The sequence below is a fragment of the Phocoena phocoena genome, chromosome 9 (assembly GCF_963924675.1).
Source record: "Phocoena phocoena chromosome 9, mPhoPho1.1, whole genome shotgun sequence".
In the NCBI taxonomy this organism is placed as follows: domain Eukaryota; kingdom Metazoa; phylum Chordata; class Mammalia; order Artiodactyla; family Phocoenidae; genus Phocoena; species Phocoena phocoena.
The window spans coordinates 24,889,485-24,913,264 of NC_089227.1; the positions used below are offsets into that span (position 1 = coordinate 24,889,485).

General features: G+C 35.5%; 1 protein-coding gene across 7 annotated transcripts in view; it reads right to left on the bottom strand.

Annotated features, from left to right (window-relative positions):
• Positions 1–265: 265 nt before the first annotated feature.
• Positions 266–23,780, bottom strand: part of CACNA2D1 (calcium voltage-gated channel auxiliary subunit alpha2delta 1) — a 504,876-nt gene continuing 481,361 nt past the window's right edge. For 6 of the 7 annotated variants that reach the window (XM_065883785.1, XM_065883783.1, XM_065883784.1 and 3 more), the window contains 5 exons: positions 23,366–23,421; positions 22,833–22,962; positions 20,522–20,631; positions 19,300–19,382; positions 4,247–4,363 (listed from right to left, as the gene is read on the bottom strand). In XM_065883785.1, coding sequence (XP_065739857.1) covers positions 4,247–4,363; positions 19,300–19,382; positions 20,522–20,631; positions 22,833–22,962; positions 23,366–23,421 — 496 coding nt within the window. Of the gene's footprint in view, positions 4,364–19,299; positions 19,383–20,521; positions 20,632–22,832; positions 22,963–23,365; positions 23,422–23,780 lie in introns of all 7 variants that reach the window. The other variant, XM_065883782.1, reaches the window with a different exon arrangement.

Consider the following 23,780-nt stretch of genomic DNA (forward strand, 5'->3'; position numbering starts at 1 on the left):
TTCTTACGTAAGTCAAAAGTCTGTTTTAATAAGTTTCTAAACGCTCTGATGGCAAAAGCACGTGTGAGAAGTGTCAGAGTCTCAAGGAGTTGCAATTTCATTTGTTTGTGAGTTGAGGTTTGTAATTGTAAAGGCAACTTTCATAATCCCAAATTTTACTTCCACAATCTAGAATTCTCTGCACTGGAAAGCTTGCTTTCTTAAACTGTATGTATGACAGAGACCTCTGTTTCTTTCAGTTAGATTTTAAATAAATAATCAAAACTGGTGACTTTAAATGATAAACTTTTATTCTGAATATACTGTTTTTGCACAGGATTTAACACAACATTTTCTGGGATTATAAATATTTTTATAACAGTAATATACAAATTTTTACAAAACGTTTTTATCGGGCTAATTTCCACAAAAGTGTCAAGAGAACATAAGGGGAGAAAAGATCTTTTGTTCACAAAGCCACTTGGCCTTTTGCATGGATGCACACTCAGTACTTCAATAAAAGTACCCCTAATAGTACGATCCAACAACATACAGCACAACAAAAAAGACAGCTTTGTCAGGTCACACTGTAAACCCAACTGGCATCTATTCAAGACAGTATCCCATTAGTCTCAGTGGAATTTCTTTGAGTTAACCTTGTGAACTAGAAATAAAGTAGATGAAACTTGGTAAGGGTTGTCTAAGACTTTGAAATTCTGGAATTTTTTCAAGAAATCAAGAAACTTCACACTTTTGCTCTACTGATTTGCTCTTTACAGAAATGTACATGGGATAATAGCAATGTTAACATTCTGCTATCGGAAAGCAACACACATTCCAGATAATGGTAAAATATTTGAAACTGCGGGCAAGTGAAACCATCATTCTATGCTATGCTTAAAAAAAAAGTCACAACCTCCATTTTGTTACACTAGGTCAGACTCTGTACCTCTAGACACTTTAATGTCAACTAACATGATTAATGGAATAGTTCAGAGTTTTAATAAGACATAGAATTTAAGCTTTGGTGGAGAGAAAGATTTAAATGAGATGTAAAATACAAGAGAGCATCAAATAAGCAAGTAACACTTGGGTTGCAAAGGTCACTTAAAAGGGATACTGCCTATTTGAACCCTGTAAGGCCAGTTTTAAAGTTAATAAAAGGAATATTATAGGAAAACTTACAAATGGCGGCAACACTGTCTTGTTTTTTCCAAGTTAAGCAATGACGCCTCAAGCATTAGAAACATGAAAAAGATCATACTAAAATCTTATAGGCCCAGGACCTAAAAGTCTCTTCAATCAAACTTGCTAACTATGTCATGTTAAAAACCTGTTACAAATATGGACCACGACTGGTGTTTGGCAGTAATGCTGGTTGTTCAAATGAAAAAATACAAACAAACCATTAATGCAAAGTTCATTCCTGTTGTTCAACAGCAATGCAAGACTTTTGATTCTGTTAGTGACAAAATACTTTAAGCTGCATTGAGCATAGCAAAAATTAAGTAAGCAAAAGGGGTTTAAAAGCTTTTTTCTTGATCTCTTGTACTGTTTAGTCTTTGAAAATCAGTATTTATAACAGGCTGAAATTTAAGTTCTTGTCAACAATAGAACTCACAGAAAAATCCTAAATTAAAGACAACAATTGGATGGGACGAGTGTTACTGTCTTTCAAAAAATTACGCCAAATGCGTGAAGACTAGTATTAGGCACGAGAATAACGTTCTAACCCAATTTATTAACGTATGTGTGGTTGTTATATGTTTATCTTATAACAGAAAACAAAGGATCACGGCAAGACTCGTGCATGTAAATATATTTTGATGGCAAGTGAAATCAAATAGGACCCTGCCAAGAGATGCCAAGTTTAACTGTCATTAACACAACAACAATGTAGTTGATGAAAACATTATTTCAGTGACATTAGCCATGAAAATATATTTAATAGATTTTAAAGATAATTTTAAGGTAGTTTGTTGTATGCTGGAAGCAATTCAGTTGTTTAAATGTGCGTCGTTTATATACACAAACTAACATAACTGTATATTTCGATATCCCCTTCCCAACACTTTCATGATTTAAAATCATGAAAAAAGTCTAGCAAAAGTTAACAATAAGTTTTAAATATTTAATTAACAAACAACATGATTTAAACGTATTGTTACTAGAGTGAGAAGTTCCATATTTTTTTAAATCACTTTGGTGTTTTCTAAAATGTCAGTACCAGTTACAAATGAGACTACAAAATCACAACAATGCATTAGAAATGGTAACTGATGTCAACTCTTAGAACAATAGTTGGCAAAGTGATTCCATTTTCCCCTCCCCCCATTTTTAAATAAAAAAATATTTTAAATAAGGAAATGTACACAAATGGTACCTAGGGTATATTGGTGGTGGAGGAAATTACAAATGTATGCAAAGCTAAAAACAAAACAAATAGACCTTTTAAACTACGCTAAAGAATTGGTTATATCTTTGATATATGAAGCATATTAAAGCATGCTGGATAATGTTAATAAGATTTTTACTTAAAAATGGTATATAAGAAAATTTCCAGCATAGACACACACCAATATATGGCATGTTTGAAAAAAGAACAAATGCATTTTACCATTAAAAATATCTGCATACTTCCAGCAGAATTATTCCCTATAGTTAGAGTTACACATTCATTGTTTTTACCCTTTCTTCAAATACTGTTTACCCCTGAAAATAATCTTTAAAAGCATAAATAATTTCTGCTACCATATTACTCTATAATGAAATATCTAATTTACTACACTAACCATTTTCACTAATGAGGCTGTATAAAAACAATTTTGATTATTCACAATCAAGTATTCGTGTGCATACATATAGATTCAAGGTTTCCTTTTTGTTCAGATTATTGTAAAACCCTCATCAAACTGCATGGAAATTTTGGTCAAGTGATCATACCATTTAAAACAGAGGGAACAAAAGCAGCAGCAGCAGCAGCAAATTGGGGATTGATTGTACGTGCTGCTCTTCCAGCGAATAAAGAGGAAACCTAGGGTGAATCTCCATTGAGAACATATATGTACTCTTCAAAAAATAAATGTGTCAAATCTGATTTATGTACTTAAAATATCTGTACATAGGTTTTCAGGCAAGAGCACGAATCTGTATAAAATCCATTAATTCCCATTTCACCATTTACCTAATCCAATCATTCAGCATTTACACTGTACAGTATATTCAGAGTAGTTTAACGACATTTTAAAAGATGACTTAAGTGCATTACGTTGCAAGGTTCAGATTCTTACATAACAATAATGTCACTCAGTTAACTTTTCAACGGACTACACTCTACAGTAAGAGAAAAACAAACCGAAAGTTAAAATAGCAGCATCATGCAAAATACCCTTGGTGACCAAAGTTCATTTATCACAAGAAAAAACATTTCCCCTCCCCCCAACAAGCTTTCCTTAGAGCATCTTGAAATATCTGGCTAGCACTACAGAACTTTACTGTGAACAAAAAGAACATTGCATCAAAGCGTTTATTAAGGGCTCACATTTATGAGGAAATATGTCGCATATTAATTCTACCCTCAAGCACCTTTAATTTCTTAATTATTTTCAAACAACCAATTCATTACCCCACCAAAACTTGGTCATCGTTTGTGTTATATTTCTGGCAGAGAAGCCATTCTTCATAAAGCATTTTATTCATGGCAATTTTTATCGTAGAAAATAAGCCATAATTTCTATTTTGACAGATTACACCAATGTTAATTATCTCTCTCCCTCTCTCTCTCTCTCTATGTATACGTTCAACAGTAATTACTCAAAGCAGCAAATAATTTTGAACAGAAGAATAAGGAAAAAATAACTTTCTTTTCCCCTAGAGATTTTCTTGGTAAAAGAACAAGGATTGCAGCAAGTCAGAATTCCAGGTCAAAATTAAGATAATTTGTATGATTCATAAACAACTGTGTGGGGGAGCCCTTTTACACGTAATCACCAACAATGCAACAACAAATTCTCAAATTTTCCAATAGAGAGCATGTATAGTATTTTGCTTTGATGTTATATATAGATGATGCAGGGTTCACACTTAAGGATCTGACACCCTGACATGCAGCCAGCGGGTGCCTTAAGAGTCTGTGTCTTAGAGTGAGGCCATGGGATGGTCTGAGCTAGTGGTCTGCTGATTCCACAGTTGACCCTCTTTTAATGCAATGGAGGGCTCATGTTTTGGCAGGGTCTGGAGTTTAATATGCAGATTTGGTTTAAGAAGGTCATAACTGGTAGTGTCTGCTGCCAGATAAAAGCCAAAGTAGTACACACTGGATTCCGATGATGGACCACAGGGAGGGACTTAACCCAGAAACACCCCCGCAGTCGGTATAATCCTCCTGTTGGAAAGAAAAGGAAAACAGAAAACTCCTGAAAAATATTTAGTAAGACATCTCCCAGAGCACGCCGTGTTTAGTCCACTTCTGAACTCACCTTATAAAGCTGCTTTAATTTGAATCCAGATAAATTACACTGTCCTAGATTTTACTGTTCAACAATTTTAGATAAAGCCGTTTTCCTAGTACCGTTTGAAGAATGCTTTACAGTTTTAGTTGTAGATTCTGATGATTATGAAAGGAAATACTTTATGCTGTTTTGAGTGATATTCCAATTTCTAAATTGAAAAACCTTTCACAGTATTAAATATCCTTCTATATTTATAAGTACAAGATATAAAAATAAAATTTCATAGTCTATTTTATAATTCCCAAGAATTATGATATTAGCAATTAATGCTCAATAAGGCAAAGTCTGAGATTGGTAAAATAAATAAATTTGAGAAATGAACTTCTATTTTCCCTACCCCTTATATCGAATTTCAAACGTGAACATATCATGCTGCACATGTAGCATCTGGACCTTCATCAAGAATTAAAATGAAGAATAATGTAGTTGAACCCTAAAAGAAAGGACACTCTGAAAACCTATATCCAAAATAAAGAGCTAAGCTAGCAGGAGAGGTTTATCCTGTTTAGAGAACCATGAAATCGAAGCTACATATTTGCTCATTTGGATCCCCCCCCTGTCTAGTGGCAGATCGTTAGATTCCTTGCTAACACAAAATTTTACCTTTTATTCCTAGGTTCTGTATTCTGTAACATTTTCTGCATCCTCTGATTCCTTTAAATATACTGAATTTCATTAAAAAAACTTCCTATCTTAAGAGGTACAAACTATTAGGTATAAAATAAGCTAAAAGGATATCTTGTACAACACGGTATATAGCAACATTTTATAACTATAAATGGAATAAAACCTTTAAAAGTTGTGAATCACTGTATTTTACACCTGTAACTTAAATAATATTATAGGTCAACTATACTTCAATTAAAAAAAAAACAAGAAAACCTCCCTTCTAATTATTTTCCTAAACATCTTTCAAGAATTCACTAATCCAAGGTTCATCATCCAATAATCAAAATAATAGGTTATGTAAGAAAATAAATTTTCTAGTCTGAATGATTTTACAAAGACTCTGAGCTCCCAGAGACCAAAACATTGGCTGTTTTTGCTCATTCGGGTTTAATACAGTGCCTGCCACCAAGTAAATAACATTTTCTTCTTGAATTGTATTCTAAGGCGGCAGAAGTCTGTTAAAGAGAATTCTGAGGAAAAAAATCTATTAAGGAAAATTTTATTTTTCAATTCCCAGAAGTGGGATTGCTGGATTATATAGTAATTCTACTTTTAATTTTTTGAGGAACCTCAATATTGTTTTCCACAGTGGCTGCACCAATTTACACTCCCACCAACTAAGTGTAAGGATTCCGTTTTATCCACATCCTTGACAGCATTTGTTATTTCTTGTCTTTGTGATAATAGTCATTCTAACAGGTGTGAGGTGATAACTCATTGTAGTTTTGACTTATATTTCTCTGATGTGTACTGATGTTGAGTATTTTTTCACATACCTGTTGGCCATCTGTATATCTTCTTTGTAAAAATGCATATTGAGATCCTTTGCTTATTTTAAAATCAGATTAGTTTTTTGATCTCGAATTATATGAGTTCTTCATATATTTTGGATACTGGCCCCTCATCACATACATGATTTGCAAACATTCCCTCCCATTCTATGGGCTGTCTTTTAATTCTGTTGGTTTCCTTTGCTGTGTACAAGCTTTTAAGTTTGATGTAGTCCCACTTTTTCATTCTTGTTTTTGTTGCCTTTGCTTTCTTATGGTGACAAGTCCAAAAAGTCACTACCAACACCAATGCCAAGGAGCTTACTACCTATATTTTCTTCTAGGAGTTTTATGGTTTCAGGTCTTCAAGCCATTAATCCATTTTGAGTTGATCTTTGTGTATGGTGTAAGATAGTGGTCCAGTTTCATTCTTCTGCATATGGCTGTTCAGTTTTTCTAGCACTCTTTATTGAAGAGACTTTCTTTTCCCCAATGTATATTCTTGGCTTTGTCATAAATTAATTGACCATATATGCATGGGTTATTTCTGGGTTCTCTGTTCTGTTCCATTGGTCCGTGTCTTTTTTTATGCCAGTGCCATACTGTTTTGATTACTGTAGTTGTTTAATCTAGTTTCAAATCAGGATGTATCATGCATCCGACTTTGTTTTTCCTTCTCAAGATTGTGCTGGATATTTGGGTCTTTTGTGGTTTCATATATGTATTTTAGGATTGCTCTAATTCTGTGAAAAACACCATTGAAATTTTGATGGGGATTGCATGCAATCTGTAGATTATTTTGGGTGCTATGGACATTTTAACAATTCTTCTACTCTATGAGCCCTGAATATTCTTCCATTTATTTGTGTTGTCTTCAGTTTCTTTCATTAATGTCTTATAGTTTTCAGTGTATAGGTCTTTCACCTTTTTGGTTACCTTTATTCTTAGGTATTTTATTCATTTTGATGCAAATACAAGTGGAATTATTTACTTTCTTAATTTCTCTTTCTGATAGTTCATTATTATGGTATAGAAATGCAAATGATCTTTGTATATTAGTTTTGTATCTTGTAAATGCTTTTCCTGCATCTATTAAGATGATCATATGATTTTTAGCCTTTATTTTGTTAATGTATGTATCACATCAATTGATTTGTGGATTTTGAACAATCCTTGCATTCCTGGAATAAATCTCACTTGATCATGGTGTATGACCCTTTTAATGGGTTGTTGAATTAACCTTGATAATGTTGAGGAATTTTTCATCTATTTTCATCAAGGATATTGGCCTAAAATTTTCTTGTAGTATCCTTGTCTGGTTTTGGTATCATGGTAATAAGGCTGGCATTGTAAAAGTGAATCAGGAAGTGTTCATTCCTCTTTAATTTTTTGGAAGAGTTTGGAAGGACAGGTATTAATTGTTCTTTGAATGTTTGGTAGAATTCACCAGTGAGGCCATCTGGTCGTGGACTTTGTTTCTTGGGAGGTTTTTGATAACTGATGCAATCTTCTTACTAGTAATTGGTCTGTTCAGATTTTCTATTTCTATTTTTTCATGATTCAGTCTTGATAGGTTGTATGTTTCTAGGAATTTACCCATTTCTAGGTTGTCGAATTTTTTGGCAATTTTTACATTGTCTTGCTATTTCTCCCTTTAAGTCTGTTAATTTTTACTATATTTAGGTGCTCCTATGTTGGGTGCATATTTACAAATGTTTCTATCCTCTTGTTGGATTGACCACTTTATCATTATGTAATGACCTTGATTGTCTCATTACAGCTTTTAAGTCTATTTTGCCTATGTATACCCGCCCCAGCTTTCTTTTGGTTTCCATTTGCATGGAATATCTTTTTCCATTTCAGTGTATGTCCTTAAAGTTGAAATTAGTTGACTCTAATACACCGCATAAAATCATCTCCTGTTTTTTAATAGATTCTGCTACTCTATGTCATTTGATTGGAGAATTTAGTCCATTTAACATTTAAAGTAATTGTTGATAGATGGTAATTATTATTACTGCAATTTTGTTAAATTGTTTTTGAGCTATTTTGAAAGTCCTTTGTTCTTTTTCTCTTATTGCTCTCCTGACTTGTGAGTTGATCATTTTCTATAGTGGCATGCTTAGGTTCCGTTCTCTTTATCTTTTGTGTGTCTACCACAGGTTTTTGCTTTGTGGTTATTATAACAACTGTTATAAATATAACATTTTATGTAAGCCTCATAACATTTAGTGTTATAAATAAGTTGATAAGCCTCATAATAAGCTGATAACAACTTAAGTTCAAATGCATTCTAAAACCCTACACTTTACTTCCTCCTCCATGTTTTGTTTTTTATTTCAAAATTTACATATCTTTAGTCTGTGTATCCATTACTTATTGCATGATAGTTATTTTTACTATATTTGTCTTTTAACATTCATACTAGATATATAAGTGATTAACCCACTATCATTACAATATTAGATTATTCTGAATTTAACTATATATTGGTCTTTACCAGTGAGATTTATACTTTCGTATGTTTCCCTGTTACTAATTAGTGCTGTTTTGTTTCAGCTTAAAGGAACACCTTTAACATTTCTTGTAAGGCCAGTCTAGTGGTGATGAACTCCTTTAGCTTTTGCTTGTCTACAACTCTTCTTTTCACCTTCAAAGTGGAAAGACAGTTTTGCTAGGTAGAGTATTTTTGGTTGGCAGGTTTTTTTCTTTCAGTACTTTGAATATATCATGCCACTTCCTGCAAGCCTGCATATTCTGGTGGAAAGATCCTGGTAGCCTTAGAGGTTTCCTTGTATGTTACAAGTTGTTTTCCTTGCTGCTTTTAAGATTCTCTCCTTGTCATTTACTTTAAAAAAAATTTATATTAGAATATAGTTGATATACAATGTTGTGTTAATTTCAGGTGTACAGCAATGTGATTGTTTCACATAGACATATATCTACTCTTTTTTCAGATTCTTTTCTTATATAGGTTATTACGGAGTGTTGAGTGGAGTTCCCTGTGCTTTACAGTAGGTCCTTTTCGATTATCTATTTTACATATAGATCAGTGTGTATGTGTTGATGCCAACCTCCTAATTTATACCTCCCCCAACGTTTCCCCTTTGGTAACCGTAAGTTTCTTTTTGAAGTCTGTGAGTCTGTTTCTGTTTTGTAAATAAGTTCATTTGTACCATTTTTTAAAAATTCCACATATAAGTGATATCGTATGATATTTGTCATTGTCTGACTTATTTCATTTAGTATGATAATCTCTAGGTCTATCCATGTTGCTGCACATGGCATTATTTGGTTCTTTCTTATGGTTGAGTACTATTCCATTGTATATATGTGCCACATCTTCTGTACCCACTCCTCTGTTGATGGACTTTTAGGTTGCTTCCATATCCTGGTTATTGTAAATACTGCTGCTATGAGCGTTGGGGTTCATGTATATTTTCAAAGTATGATTTTCTCCAGGTATATGCCCAGGAGTGGGATTGCTGGATCATATGGTGGCTCTATTTTTAGTTTTTTAAGGAACATCTAGACTGTTCTCCATAAAGGTTGTACCAATTTACATTCCCACTGACAGTGTAGGAGGGTTTCCTTTTCTCTGCATCCTCTCCAGCATTTATTGTTTGTAGACTTTTTGACGATAGCCATTCTGACTGGTGTGACGTGATACCTCATTGTAGTTTTGATTTGCATTTCTCTAATAATCAGTGATGTTAAGCATCTTTTCATGTGTTTTTTGGCCATTTGTATGTCTTATTTATTTTTAATTAATTTTTATTGGAGTATAGTTGATTTACAATGTTGTGTTAGTTTCTGCTGTACAGCACAGTGAATCAGTTATACATATACATATATCCACTCTTTTGTAGATTCTATTCCCATGTAAGTCATTAGAGTATTGAGTAGTGTTCCCTGTGCCATACAGTAGGTTCTTGTTAGTAATCTCCAAATTTATCCCTCCTGCCCCCCCCCCCCCATACCCCATGGTAACCTTACATTTGTTTTCTATATCTGTGACTCTATTTCTACTTTGTAAACAGGTTCATTTGTACCATTTTTTTAGATTCCACATATCATCTGTATGTCTTCTTTGGAGAAATGTCTTTTTAGATGTTCTCATTTTTTGATTGGGTTGTTTGTTTTTTTTTGATATCGAGCTGCATGAGCTGTTTGTCTCTTTTGGAGATTAATCCCTTGTCTGTCACTTTGCTTGCAAATCTGTTCTCCCATTGTGTGGGTTGTCTTCATTTTGTTTATGGTTTATTTTGCTGTGCAAAAGCTTTGGAGTTTAATTTGGTCCCATTTGTTTGTTTTTATTTTCATTACTCTAGGAGGTGGATCCAAAATATCTTGCTGCAATTTATGTCAAAGAGTGTCCTGCCTCTGTTTCCTCTAAGAGGTTTATAGTATCCAGCCTTACATTTAGGTCTTTAATCCATTTTGAGTTTATTTTTGTGTATGGTGTTAGAGAATGTTCTAGTTTCATTCTTTTACATGTAGCTGTCCGGTGTTCCCAGCACCACTTACTGAAGAGGCTGTCTTTTCTCCACTGTATATTCTTGCCTCCTTTGTCATAGATTTACTTTTGATAATTTAATTAGAATATGTCTTTGTATGGGTCTCTTTTACTTTAATTGAAATATATTTGAAATATAACATTGTGTAAATTTAAGGCGTACATGTTAATATAATTTATGTATTATAATATGATTGCCATTGAAGTGATAATTAGCACCTCTATCACATTACACAGTTGTCCTTTTTTCAGTAGTTGTAATAATTCATTTTTAATCTCTTAGCATATTTGATGAATATAATCGTTTTTTATGTTCACTGTACTGTGCATTAGCTCTCTAGGGCTTACTTACTGCTTGTTGTAAGACTGTACCCTTGAACAACATCTGTCTTATCCCCTAACCCCCATTCCACGGTAACCACCATTTATTTCTGTTTTTATGAGTTTGGCTTTTTAGATTCTACACACAGTACTTGTCTTTCTCACTTAGCATAATGTGCCCAAGGTCCATCCATGTTGTTGCAAATGGCAGGCTGTCTTCCTTTCTCATGGCTGAAAAATATTACATTGTGTAAGTATAAATCCCACTTCTTATTTTATTCATTGGTTGATGGCCATCTAGGTTGTCTCCATATCTTGGCTGCTGTGAATAACGCTGCAGTGAATGTGGGAGTACAGATATCTCTTCAAAATCCTGTTTTCATTTCCTCTGCACATAAACCCAGAAGTAGAATTGATGGATCATGTGGTAGATTTTTAATTATTTGAGAAACCTCCATATTGGTTGCAGTAATTTACATTCCCACCAACAGTGTATAAAGGTTCCCTTTTATTCACATCTCCCCAGCACCTGTTGTCTCGTCTTCTTGATGACATCCACTCTAACAGGTGTGAGGTGATAGCTCACTGTAGTTTTGTGTTTCCATGATGATTAGTGATATTGAGAATGTTTTCATGTGCCTCTTGGCCATGTGGATGTCTTCTTTGGAAAAATGTCTAGCTTTTCTGCCCTTTTTTTAGGTGGATTATTTGTTGTTTCTTTTTCTTTTTGTCTTTGAGTTTTATGAGTTTTTAAATATATTTTGGATACTAACCCCTTATCTGATACATGGTTTGCAAAATTTTTCTTGCATTCTGTAGGATGCATTTTCATTTGGTTGTTTCTTTTGCTGTGCACAAGTGTTCAAGTTTGATGTAGTTCCACTTGCTGATTTTTGCTTTTATTGTTTGTGCTTTTGGTGTTATATCCAAAAAGCATTCTCAATACCACTGTTGGGGAGCCTCCTCTCTGTTTCTACTAGGTTTTATAGTTATTAGGACTTGTGTTAAATCTGTGATCCATTTTGAGTTAATTTTTTGTGAGCGGTAAGATAGGGGTCCAGTTTCATTGTTCTGCATTTGTTTATCCAATTTCCCCATTACCATTTGTTGAAGAGACTATCATTTCCCCATTGGGTATTCTTGGCTCCACTATCAAATATTAGTTGACTGTGTATGCAGGGGTTTAATTCTGGGCTCTCTTCTGTTCTGTTAGTCTTTGTCTATTATGCCAGTATCCTACCCTATTTTAAAAATTACTGTAGCTTTGTACTATAGTCTGAAAACAGGACGTTCGATACCTCTGGCTTTGTTCTTTTTCCTGAGAAATGCTTTGACTATTTTGCAGACTTTGTCACTTCATATAAATTTTAGGATTTTTTTTTTCTAACTCTGTGAAGAATGCCATTGGTTTTTTGATGGGGATTGTGTTGAATCTAAGGTGACTTTGAGTAGTACAGACATTTTAACTGTCAGTTCTTATGGTCCATCAGCATGGATGTCTTTCCATTTGTGTCAACTTCGATTTCTTTTAGGAAAGTCATGTAGTTTTGATTGTACAGAACTTTCACTTCCTTGGTTAAAGTAATTTCTGGGTATTTCATTGTTTTTCATGTTATTGTGAGTGTGACAGTTTTATTTTTCAGACATTTCATCCTAGTGTATAGAAATGCCAACTGATTTTTGTATGTTGATTTTATATCCTGAAACTTAGTCAAATTGTTGATTAGTGCCAACAGTTTTTTACTGGAGTTTTTTATGTACAGAATCATATCATGTGCCAAGAGTGACAGTTTTACTTCTTTCCTCACTATGAGTTTGGAGGTATTACCTCTTCCTCACTTGGTTTGGATGTATTTGGATAACTTATTTGTAACTCTCTGGGCTTCCTGGATTTGGGCATCTGTTTCTTTTCCTAGGTTAAGAAGGTTTTCACTCATTTCTTCAAAAAGTTTTCTGCCCTTGTCTGCTTTTCTTCTTCTGGGACACTGTAACGTGAATTTCGGTCTGTTTGATGTTGTCTCATAAGTCCCTTTAGCTATCTTCACTCTTTTTTAAAATTCTTTTTTCTTTTTGCTCCTTGATGGGATGAATCACTGCCCTGTTTGTGAGTTTACTGATACTTTCTTCCACTTCCTCCGGTCTGCTATTTGAACTCCTCACTACTGAGTTTTTCAATATACTTACGGTATTGTATTCTTTGGCTCTGTGCCTTCTGTTTGGTACTTTCTTGTGTTTTCTTTGTTCAAATTCTCAGTTCACGCATTCTTGTGCTGACATGGTGACCATCTTTATGACCAAATTTTGAACTCTTTCTCATGTCAGTCACTCTTCTCTGTTTTATTAAGGTCTGTTTGTGGAGTTTTATATTTTTCTTTTAAAACATATTTTTCTGTGTCTTCATTTTCCTTGACTCTCTGTGTTGGTTTTTCTGCATTAGATAGAAGAACCACCTCTCCCCGTCTTGAATTGGCTTTTTCTTCTTGGATCCCCGTAGTTGAGGACGTGCTAATACCTGTCAGTGTCTCAGTGGGGAAGACTTCAGTCAGCATCAGGTACAGGCTGATTGGAGGCTGGATTCTCAGGCAGTAGCTTTCAAAGCATACCAAAAGACCTCTTTCAGGGCAAGACTGAGAGACGGGCATTTCTCTCCACTGCCTCTGTCCTGAATTGAGGGACTAGCCAGTTGAGAACTATTTGTTTGCTATGGTCCAGGATCCTTTGGTGCTTGTGAATGCCAGCCCTGCTGGTTACCAGAGCCAAGTGATAAAGGGGGTGTGCCCTTTGGGCAGCCACCTCAAAGGCCAGGATGCCAGGTGGGTTCACAAGCTTCTTTTAGGAAGGCACCACTGACCTGGAGTGGGACAGAGGGTCAGTAGGCATAGCCTACCCCTTCCCCTGTCTCCAAGGAGTCTTGCAGTAAGCCCCCAAAGCTGAGCTAAATTAGAAGCCTTACTTGCAGGCAATAACTTTTAAAGTATGCAAATAACCTCTGTCAGGAAATGATTGGGAGAAGTGCATTTCTCTCGGCTCCTGTTTCTCTGAGCTTTGGAAGGATAGCCATGGTGAGTCCTTGGGAATCTGTTAAGAATTGTTTCTTTGTTGGCTATAGTCCTGTGGGTCTCATGGACACAAGCGCCATTAGGCGTTCAGAGCTAGGAGTTTTGGGGGCCCACCCCCCCATGAGAGTCTTGGGGTGACAGATGTTCAATCTAAACCCTTCACTGCTCAGGGAGAAGCTGGGTGTTGTGAGTTCCCTTCTAATTTTATGTTGCTGTGCTCAGTGTGGGGTTTATGGAGATAAAGTTCCTCAGCCTTTCCTACGCATTTGGATGTATATTACGTTTGCCCAGCGCATAGGGGTTGCTCATCTACTTTCTAGATTTATATACTTTCTAGATGTCTTTCAGAGGGAATTGCTCTGTTTATAGGTGTAGATTTGGTAGGTCTGTGCGTTCAGGTGAGCTTTAGGCAACCTATGTTGCCATCTTGGACCAGAACCTCAATAACTCACACTTTTATATCTTCAGCCCTGAAAGTTCCGCTGACCTCCACATTCATTGATCACTATCACCTCTCCTTCTGATCTGCAGAAAGATCTCAAACTTGTCCCCAAATATTATTTTTCTGAATGACACTTCTAGGAGTAATGGATCAGGTCAAAGACAACAAGTCATCTGTGATTCCTCCTTTTTTCCCTCAAATCTAATCTATCAGCTTGTCCTCTTAACTCTAGCTTCAAAATATAGCCCTAAACTTACTACTTACCATATCATGTCCAAATTACCATTACTTCTTGCCTACACTCCTGCAAAAGCTGCCTCACCTCTCTCTCTGCTTCTACTCTTGCCCTTTAACAACTTTTTCTCCAAAAAGCAGTCTTCTTAAAACCGTAAATCAAATCCTTTCATGCTCTTCTTGAAATTTCTCATAACAAAATCCAAATTTCTTATGAAGGCCTAAAAAGCCTTAGGTGGTCTGCAGCCTGGCTGCTTCTCCATCTTCATCCTATATTCCTCCCCCTCCCCTCACCACTCACACTGCTCCTATAACACTGACTTTCTCTGCAACAGGTCAAGGTATTACTATCTCAGGACTTCTGCACTTCCTCTTCTCTTTGTTCAAATACCTTTCCCTTTAAGTAGGTTAACCAGGTTAAAAAAACAGGGTGCTGAGTTACATATGAACTTGAGATAAAAAATTATATTTTAGTATAAATGCATCTTAAATATCTCATGCATAGAAGAATGGCCTGATACACAGTAGGTGTACTGTAAGTACTCGATAAATGAGTATTGTGTACGCCAATGAAGCACTGCATGTATTGATTGGTTAGAAACACTGTAAATGTAAAATACTAATTTAAAGGCTTAATTGTCACTTCACCAGGAGAGCTCCCCAGTTCTAGTCAAGTATTAATTTGATGGAATGGAAAATTAGCACACATACAAGACCCACTGATGTATTAACGTCAAATACATCCTTATGTTCTAGCAATGTTATGGAAAGAAAAATATTCTCTCTGGCTCTGCTTCCATTGTTTTTATTTTTATATTTCTAGTGGGTTTTTGTGTGTGGGGGGGGGTTCATTTCCTCTGTGTGATGATGAGATATGTCTGTTTCAGTCTGGGAGGTGGTAGTTCAGATAACTTATTTGGAGTCCCTGAAGTCTGCATGTAGATTCACACTGAAAAATCTGTCCCTTCAGTTTCCTGATCATGTTTTCTCATGTGTTTTGCATGGGCAACCACATCTACCAAGACTTGTAATTATTATATGGAAGTAAATTATGAGATACATTCTAAAAACATTCTAAATCACAAATGCATAGATGTGGGAGAAACCTCAGCATTTTTTTCCTATCTTAAAGAGACCAAAATCCCACTAACACCACGACCAGAAAACTCTGATTATTGTAGTAGATAATAACAACAGACTGGTAGCTGGTTTCAGCTTAAAATAGTAAAGGGATACAGTGCCAACATTATATACATACGTTTTAAAATATGAGTAATTCAAAAATTTAATTTTAAAATTAAATAATTTTAAATGAGTAATTCTAAAATATGAGTAATTTTATTTGATTTCCTTCTAGGGATCTCTTTCAAACTACTCTTAGTAAAGATATCAACTAAGAATCCCTCATTCATTTTTTCTTTCCCATTACTAATTAAAAGAAAAGCCATAGTTATATTCATGATTTCACCCCAAGGCTTACTTTTTAAAACCAGGTACGCTAGTGAGTAAAATCCTCTTCATTTTTCTCTTAGACAAGTATTACTAAACCCTTACTCTCCCTTTCTTTCCCCAACCAGAACCTGGGGTGACTATTTGCAAACGGTAAGAGTTCAAATCACTGGTAAGAACATCCACCAAATAATAGCTAACTTTTGAATTTAGATAGGTCTATACTTACGTCACCCACAGCAGCTTCAAAGAAAATGCATATTTAAAATTATTTAGGCAGGTAGATACTACACGTAACTCTTTTAATCGGAATAAGAGCCCTAACAAATAGTTTCCTACAGAGAACCTTAACACACTTACCACATTAATTCAGGAGGTAGGTTTAATGTACGTAAGTGTATACATACATATACACACATTTATTCTGCATATTCATTTTTCATGTACCCAGTAACGTGCATTTATCAGTTATGGTTGCATAAGATAATGAACTTCCTCAATAGTACATGTTATTGGCTTGCTTTACTTTCTTCTTTGATAAACTTTAGCTTTGTTTTTCTTTACCACTTAAATCTTCAAAACCATTATTTTACTATCCCAGAACAAATTTAGTTTTTTCTGACACTCCCTCTGCTTCTCCACTTTCCCCTCCTCTGATGAGCTCACTGCATTTATAGTAATGGCCACATCTCCATCTAGTGGTTTCCTAACCAATGAATACCTGGACAGCAATGAAGAAGGAATACAACAAAAGTGGTCTAGTTACAACAATCATGATTCCAGACCATCAAAAAAGAAAGTGCAAAACTGTAAATGGAACCCTGAATGTAAACTCAGGCCCTAAAATATCTATTCAGTCGTACTGAGTATGTAATTCAGAAATTTGTCAAAGAGTAACAAATAATGATAATCTTCACCTAGATAATGTAAGTTATACTAAAGCACTTCACTAAGAATATCAATATCTAAAAAAATCTAAAAATGCTGTTTAAACCATATCTGTTTAGAAAGGAAAAGAAGAATTAGATAATGAGCTTAGAAGGTACCGAATAATGCTTAATAAAATTGAAACAGATCATTAATTTTATGTTAGCATCTTCTGAAACAAAACTGATGACCAACTCTAATAATTGTCCTTGGTATTTCTTTTAAGTAAAAAGTAAAAAGTAAGACGTTGTGAAGCATATAAAAATTTTTTTCTCCACACTGACTTAATCTTTATATAAAACCTTATGAGAAATTACTGATTTTTAAATAAATATAGGAAACTGATATGCTCTGTTCAGGATTAGAACCTTATGTAACATTTGAAAGCTGCTATTCTCAAAACAACATTACTACTGGCATTTTAATAACCTGGTTTCAGGACATTTATTATAGTGGATTTAGGGATATGGATTACTTTTTAAAATTTCAAGCCAAACGCAAAAACAAAGAAAAATTAGAGAAAGTGACTGACCATCCACACCACATGAAAACTTGCAGTAAAATGAAGATAGGAGCTGACATCATGGTACAGGCACGACTCGTTGTGCATATAAGTTGATCCTATTAATAACGGGCAAAGTAGCAAGTACAGGAAAAGGAAGGAAAACACAGAAGACATACAAGATGAGATTTCATGCAATTTGCTGGCAGTTAGCAGTTTATGTGAGCCTCCATCCAGAGCAGATTCACAGTGACCATTGCAAATAAGCATTACCAAAATATTCCACTGCCAAAAAAACACAAGACATTATTAGCACATTAAGCTACTGAGCAAAAGTTGTACTTTCACACACACTCCACTGTATAATTTATAGGAATTTGAGTATTGGAAATTTTTGTCTTTGTAAAATCTGCATTATGCCTTGATCAAAAAGATAGTTACCTATGGTGCAAACAAACAGTGGGGGTAATGGTTTTTATATGATCTTTCAAGCGCATCTGAGTAAACTTAATCTCAGTCTTTGGTGACAAATAATTGATGAGGGAAGTTTCCCTAATGAGTGATACTACCCTTGGGCCCACGAACAACACTCTTTGGGGAATGATTTGACGTGGCCAAAGCTCCTGAAGGTATATAGTAGACAGAACAACAGAAGTCCTCATATCTGGATTTCATTTAAGGCTCACTGTAAAATGAAAAAAAATCAAGTAGCTGCAACTTTGAATCACTTTCCCCCTCAGAGAGGAATGATCAATAATAGTCCTTACAGAGATAACTGGGATTTATTGGCTAAAACATTTTGCTTTTTTAGCCTTATTCCCCATCACTGATCTTATTTCTTCTTTGCTCCACTTTATATTATCTACTTGCATGTTATGCATCTATGGAAATGCCTTATTCTTTTTTGGAACAAATGTGGCTATGTGTATTTGAGTAAATAAGTACATATTAGGTAAATCTGTTCTAAATAAACAACCACCTCTAGAAATGCACATTAATCGATAAATGATCTGACATGGTTTTAGAATAAACAGTTCCCCAGATGATAACGCTTTATGTTTGCAAGCCACTTTATGCAAAGAGACATGACAGACTGGAGAACTGAGAAATATTATTTTTAAAATTTCAGTTTTTTATAAGTGGTGAGAAGTTTTTATATGGGCTTTATGCTTGAGAGTAAAGCTTCTTAAAAATTAAAATAATTTGAAAAGCATAAAGCTGCTTCTATACACAGTAAGTCCAAATAGTGTTTATGAGAGAAAGACAGCTGACCTATAGGAAAAGTAGTAGTCATCTTAAATAACATACATTAAATATGCTTTGTAAAACTATACCAACTTAACCCTGTGTTATTGACCTGGCCAGGTTTCAAACAATATAAAAAGTAATACAATTAAGAGAAATAATACAAACCTAACAGGTGGCAGAATTAGAAACCATGTAAAGTACAATTACAAACTAAGGGGATGATAGTGATTTAACAGGTTTTTAAATACACCGACTGAAGACTAAACACAGAAAATGTTATAATAAAAATAACTGTTATATCTTCAGGATTGGAATATAAATGAAGGTGGGCAACTCATATACCATTTGTAATGTTTACTGTCAGTTACTGGTCATTAGAAAGTTTTAAAATCATCAGATTTGTGATCTTGGATTATTAGTAAATTGGTCGGCATTGTGTTTGAAAGTACAATTTCTGTGGAAAGGACAGAAGAGGCAACTGTTAAGCTTATGCTAACCATGAAAAATACTGAAATAAAAAATCTATATACCAGCAAGTATGTCATGTTAATGAGAAACACTATGGTTATGGTTAAGACATTACACTGGAGTTAAAACTACACTTTGTCTCCTTAAATTATCGTGACCATTGAGTTATATATTTTAATACAGCAAATGTTTGGTCTTACTTACCAAAGCATTGTTATCAAAGCAGACATCAGGTCCTTTTCGGTATCTGGGTTGCTTCACCATATCACAAGGATCTGGACCATCAGCTAAAGAAACTTGTTAAGGAATATGAAGTTACTTTTTATTTTTTACACAATTAAAAAAATACAATGCAACACACTCATTTCTCAAAGCAAGCCAGAGAAACCGATGCCATTATTCTGGCCCCACACAACCAGTTCAAGTACTATGGGATTTAAAGTACTGAACTGCCACAAATTTTCTCCTGCCTAGGGCCTGTGTGAAGAGATCAACGCTTTACACAGCATGGTCGCTAGCACAGAGGAAGTACTCAGTAAATATTTGTACAATACAAGTGGATGAAATGTGCAAATGACGTAGCATATAAGACAGGGTCATACACGTAAGACCGTAAGGGAGGGCCTGGGTGCCTCCTATTTAGCAAGACAGAAATAGAAACTAATTCCTAGTAATAAACATCAGTTCCAAACATAGGTGAGGACTATTTTTTTTTCCAGAAACAGCAAAAACTACAGGCAGTCTACCGAACCTCTGCCTGCAATGCTTCAATCGTCATTTCACTGTCTTTTAGCATATTTACTACCCGAAGTCTTTTTAGCATTACTGCCATGGCAGTTCTAGCATACAACAGGATTTACCTTCTTTTTTTAAGGCTGAATAATATTCCATTGTAGGTATAGACCACATTCAACTCCATTTCTGATTACTGGCTGTTGACAGCTTTCAAGCCACAACAATCCCTCTTCCCTTCTGTCCCACACCTGGGCGAGCTGACAGGAAAGACTGAAAGTTTTTTCCACTGCCTGGAAGTTTGGGCCAACAAGCCCCAGGCAGCACTGGCAAAAGCCCAGCATGGTCCCCAACCACCATAAAACCCCAAGCCAGGACTTCTCCCTGCTCTCTCTAGCCATTTTCAGGGCTACTTGGGAACCTGCACTGCTCTATCCACAAAGACTCACTGCTCTATCCACAAAGACTCACGGTACCAGTAGGAAGCCTTTCACATCCTCTTGCTGCAGGTGTAGCATCATCAGTCTTGACATCCAAATGAAATTTTGTGTGGAGGGTCCATTCTGCCTCTGTGAGGTGATCTCAGCGCTCTGTGATATCTTTCTCTTTCTGGGCACGAACAACGTGACGAGGTTAAAAATGCACAGCTTTAAGATGGGTTTCCATTCCGAACCTCTCCAATGTCAAAGGATACAAGTCTGTTCTGCTTGTATGAGCAATCGTGTGTCACAGGGACAAGTCCCTTTGCTCTCAACCATTATGAATATTAAGTTGGTGTTCATAAGTTTTTCTACGTGGAAGATTCTGTAAAATATTTTTAAAAATCAGAAAAAATTATCATGAGAAAATAGATTTCAAAGATTTTTACACATTAAAATGAAAGAAAATAGGACCTTTGAAACAAAGCATCACCTACACGAACAGTAACACTGAATGATTTTAGAAGAGAAAGATTACCATGTTTGATTACCATGGACATGCTCTCTCTCAAATGAATACTAAAAAAATTCCAACAGATGTTTTAAGTGTGACCTTTGTTTCTTAAATGATAGTCCTCAATGCAAAATAAACACCATCTAGTTGTTTCATTTTACATATTTAGGGAATTGTGGTATCTATCACTGAAAATGTGCCCAAGTTGCCTTATTTTACAGTAAAGGAAAGTAGGAGCACAAAAATGGCTCAGCATTTCCCCAAGTCATGGCAGACTGAAGTCTGGATCAGTGCTGTTCAACCAACTTTCTGTGAAGACAGAAACGTCTTCCGCTTTAACCAGCATGGTAAACAACTGCCACATGAGGCTGTTGAGCACCTGAAATGGTGACTAGCGTGACGGAGGCACAGAACTGTAATATTAATTAATGCCATTGATGATTAAAATTGCCACCTGTGGCTGGTCACTACTGAGTTGGACAACACAGGCATAGACAGAATTATGGGCTTTGAATTCCATGCAGTGTTTTTTTCCACATCTTAAGCTGCTTCTACCTTCCACAATAAAAATGTAGATCTGTCATTAAAGAGTAATTTATTTTTCAAAGAATGGGATTTTTTTTTTAACCTATTGGAGTTGGGACACAGCATAAAGTTACACAGCGCAAATGTAAGCATGATTTAACTTAATATCTTATAACGATCTTTACAGTTTAACTTAGTATTTTTTTTTTTTTTTTGTGATATGCGGGCCTCTCACTGTTGTGGCCTCTCCCGCTGTGGAGCACAGGCTCTGGACGCGCAGGCCATGGCTCACGGGCCCAGTCGCTCCGCGGCATGTGGGATCTTCCAGGACCGGGGCACGAACCCGTGTCCCCTGCATCGGCAGGCGGACTCTCAACCACTGCACCACCAGGGAAGCCCCTAACTTAGTCATTTTTTAAAGTATATATTGCTGTTACTGAACATCAATCAATGAAAGCCCAAAGACTCTAAACTCTTTCTGATGTACCCATTAAACATGCCACAGTTCTGTTTCCTGAAGGTGATGTCCTGATATACTAATCTCGAAACAAGACGGTCTGCTTTTTTCTGAGTACATGCCTTACTCTGCCCCTTTCCTCTTCCTCCTCCTAGGATATACAGGTTTAATAAAGTAAGTCATAAAATCATACTGACCATGTCTATTAAAAATTTGTGCTAGTTTCAGTTAACCCCCTCCCGAAAATATATATATTTTTAACTGTTATAGACTTCTTTTCCAAATCGCCTAGCAACTACCTATTCCATCCCTGTCAGCTGCTCAGATTACCTCACCTCCTCATCTTTCCTCTTCTCTCTGTTAACATTTCTTCTAGAACAAGCTGTCCTCAGCTACTGAAAACAAAGTGTCCCAACTCTGTGCCTTTCTGCTCCGTTCTCAGGGATCCTGTGACATGGATTATCCCTTTCCTTTCAAAACTTCAAAAATCTCCCACCTTGCCTTTCTCTCTCTCATTACAACAAAATGAAACCTCTCCATCTCTTCCAAAATGTTTTCAAGATGTTTTATGGGCGGTGATGACTAACATTAAGCTTGATTTTAGGAAATGATATGTTCTCCTAGTTCTTTCAGTTTCAACTCAAAGATACATTCAATTCTAAATTTAAGTGAAGACTACAAGTAAAACTTACTAGCCAAGAATATTTTTGTTAACCTGTTTAGTAAATATAATTAATTCTAATCTTATCAGAGAAAATAATCTCTGAAACTATCTCGACATTAGAAAAATTTTAATATGGATTCTTCTAGACAAAATATAATACAATCAAATTACTCTGTGCTCTGCCTAAAAGTGGGTATAATTTTTTTGATCACGTAATTATCACTGTTGAAGGGATTACAACTTATCAGAGTTAGAATTAATTTTAAAAACTTTCAGAGAAACTGAAGAGCTCTGATTATTTTCAAAGCAGTTATTCAGATCTCTCGCACTCAAAAGACAACCTCCGTTATTTTCTGTGACGATTATAAAAGTGAATACAGTTTCTTAGTCAAACAGGACTAGTCCAGAAATGAAGAAACAAATTACCTGGAACAGTTTCCACAGTCTAATACACCGCTGAATGATTTACTATCGTTATCGAAGAAATACTGGGTTTGTTCGGTAATGCAGCTCTGCTTTGATAGAGAGGCTGTGAAGTCGTCATCTTCCATCTCAACTGTGGGGAAAATAAAGACCATCGCCATGAGAGGACACTTCAGTCGGTCTCCCAGAGCTTTCATTTCTCACAGAGCAAAACAAATGTATGAGGGCAGGCACCTCAACTGGCTTGTTTACTCCGTGTGGTGTAGTGGCAGCCCTTAAAGATGCCCAATAACTATCAATAGAATAAATGAATTTGAATACATTTGAGTTTGAATACAGCTGCAAAACAGAGGCCAATGTGACCTAGGAATGTTTCTAAGGCAGTAGGAAAGTTCTGACAAAGAGATTTCAACCTACAAAAGTGTTAAATGGACGATCTCTCTCTCTCTCACACACACGCACTTTCTGAGTTTTGAACCCGGAGCATCCAAAAAGAAAATGTTAATTATTATGACAGTATCTGAGCATTTACATACCTGCCTCAAGAAGTCGTGGAAAGGTCAAACTCAAGAGAAACTGCTGTAGAATAGACCTGAATTTTAAATATGAAAAAGTATTGATATTTTCCTTCATAAATTAACAAAAACCAGAGTATTTTCGGCATGTACACAAACACGTTTCTTTTTCATCTTTTTGGAAAAAGTTGAGAGTTTGCTAATAGAAAGTTGAGCATTTTTATATAAGTATTTCTTAAATTATGCAAGACATTGTCAATTCCATTCTGTAAAAGAAGTCATGAAGTCAGATGTGTTCAGGACCCAGTGAGCGACACATATGTGTCAAGACACCTAATACAAAATCAGAGCCAGGAGAAGTGATAACTCTAAGAGGGAGAATGTCATCATTCTGGTGCGTAGTTTTCACACTCAAGATTTTCTCCTTATTTTAGTT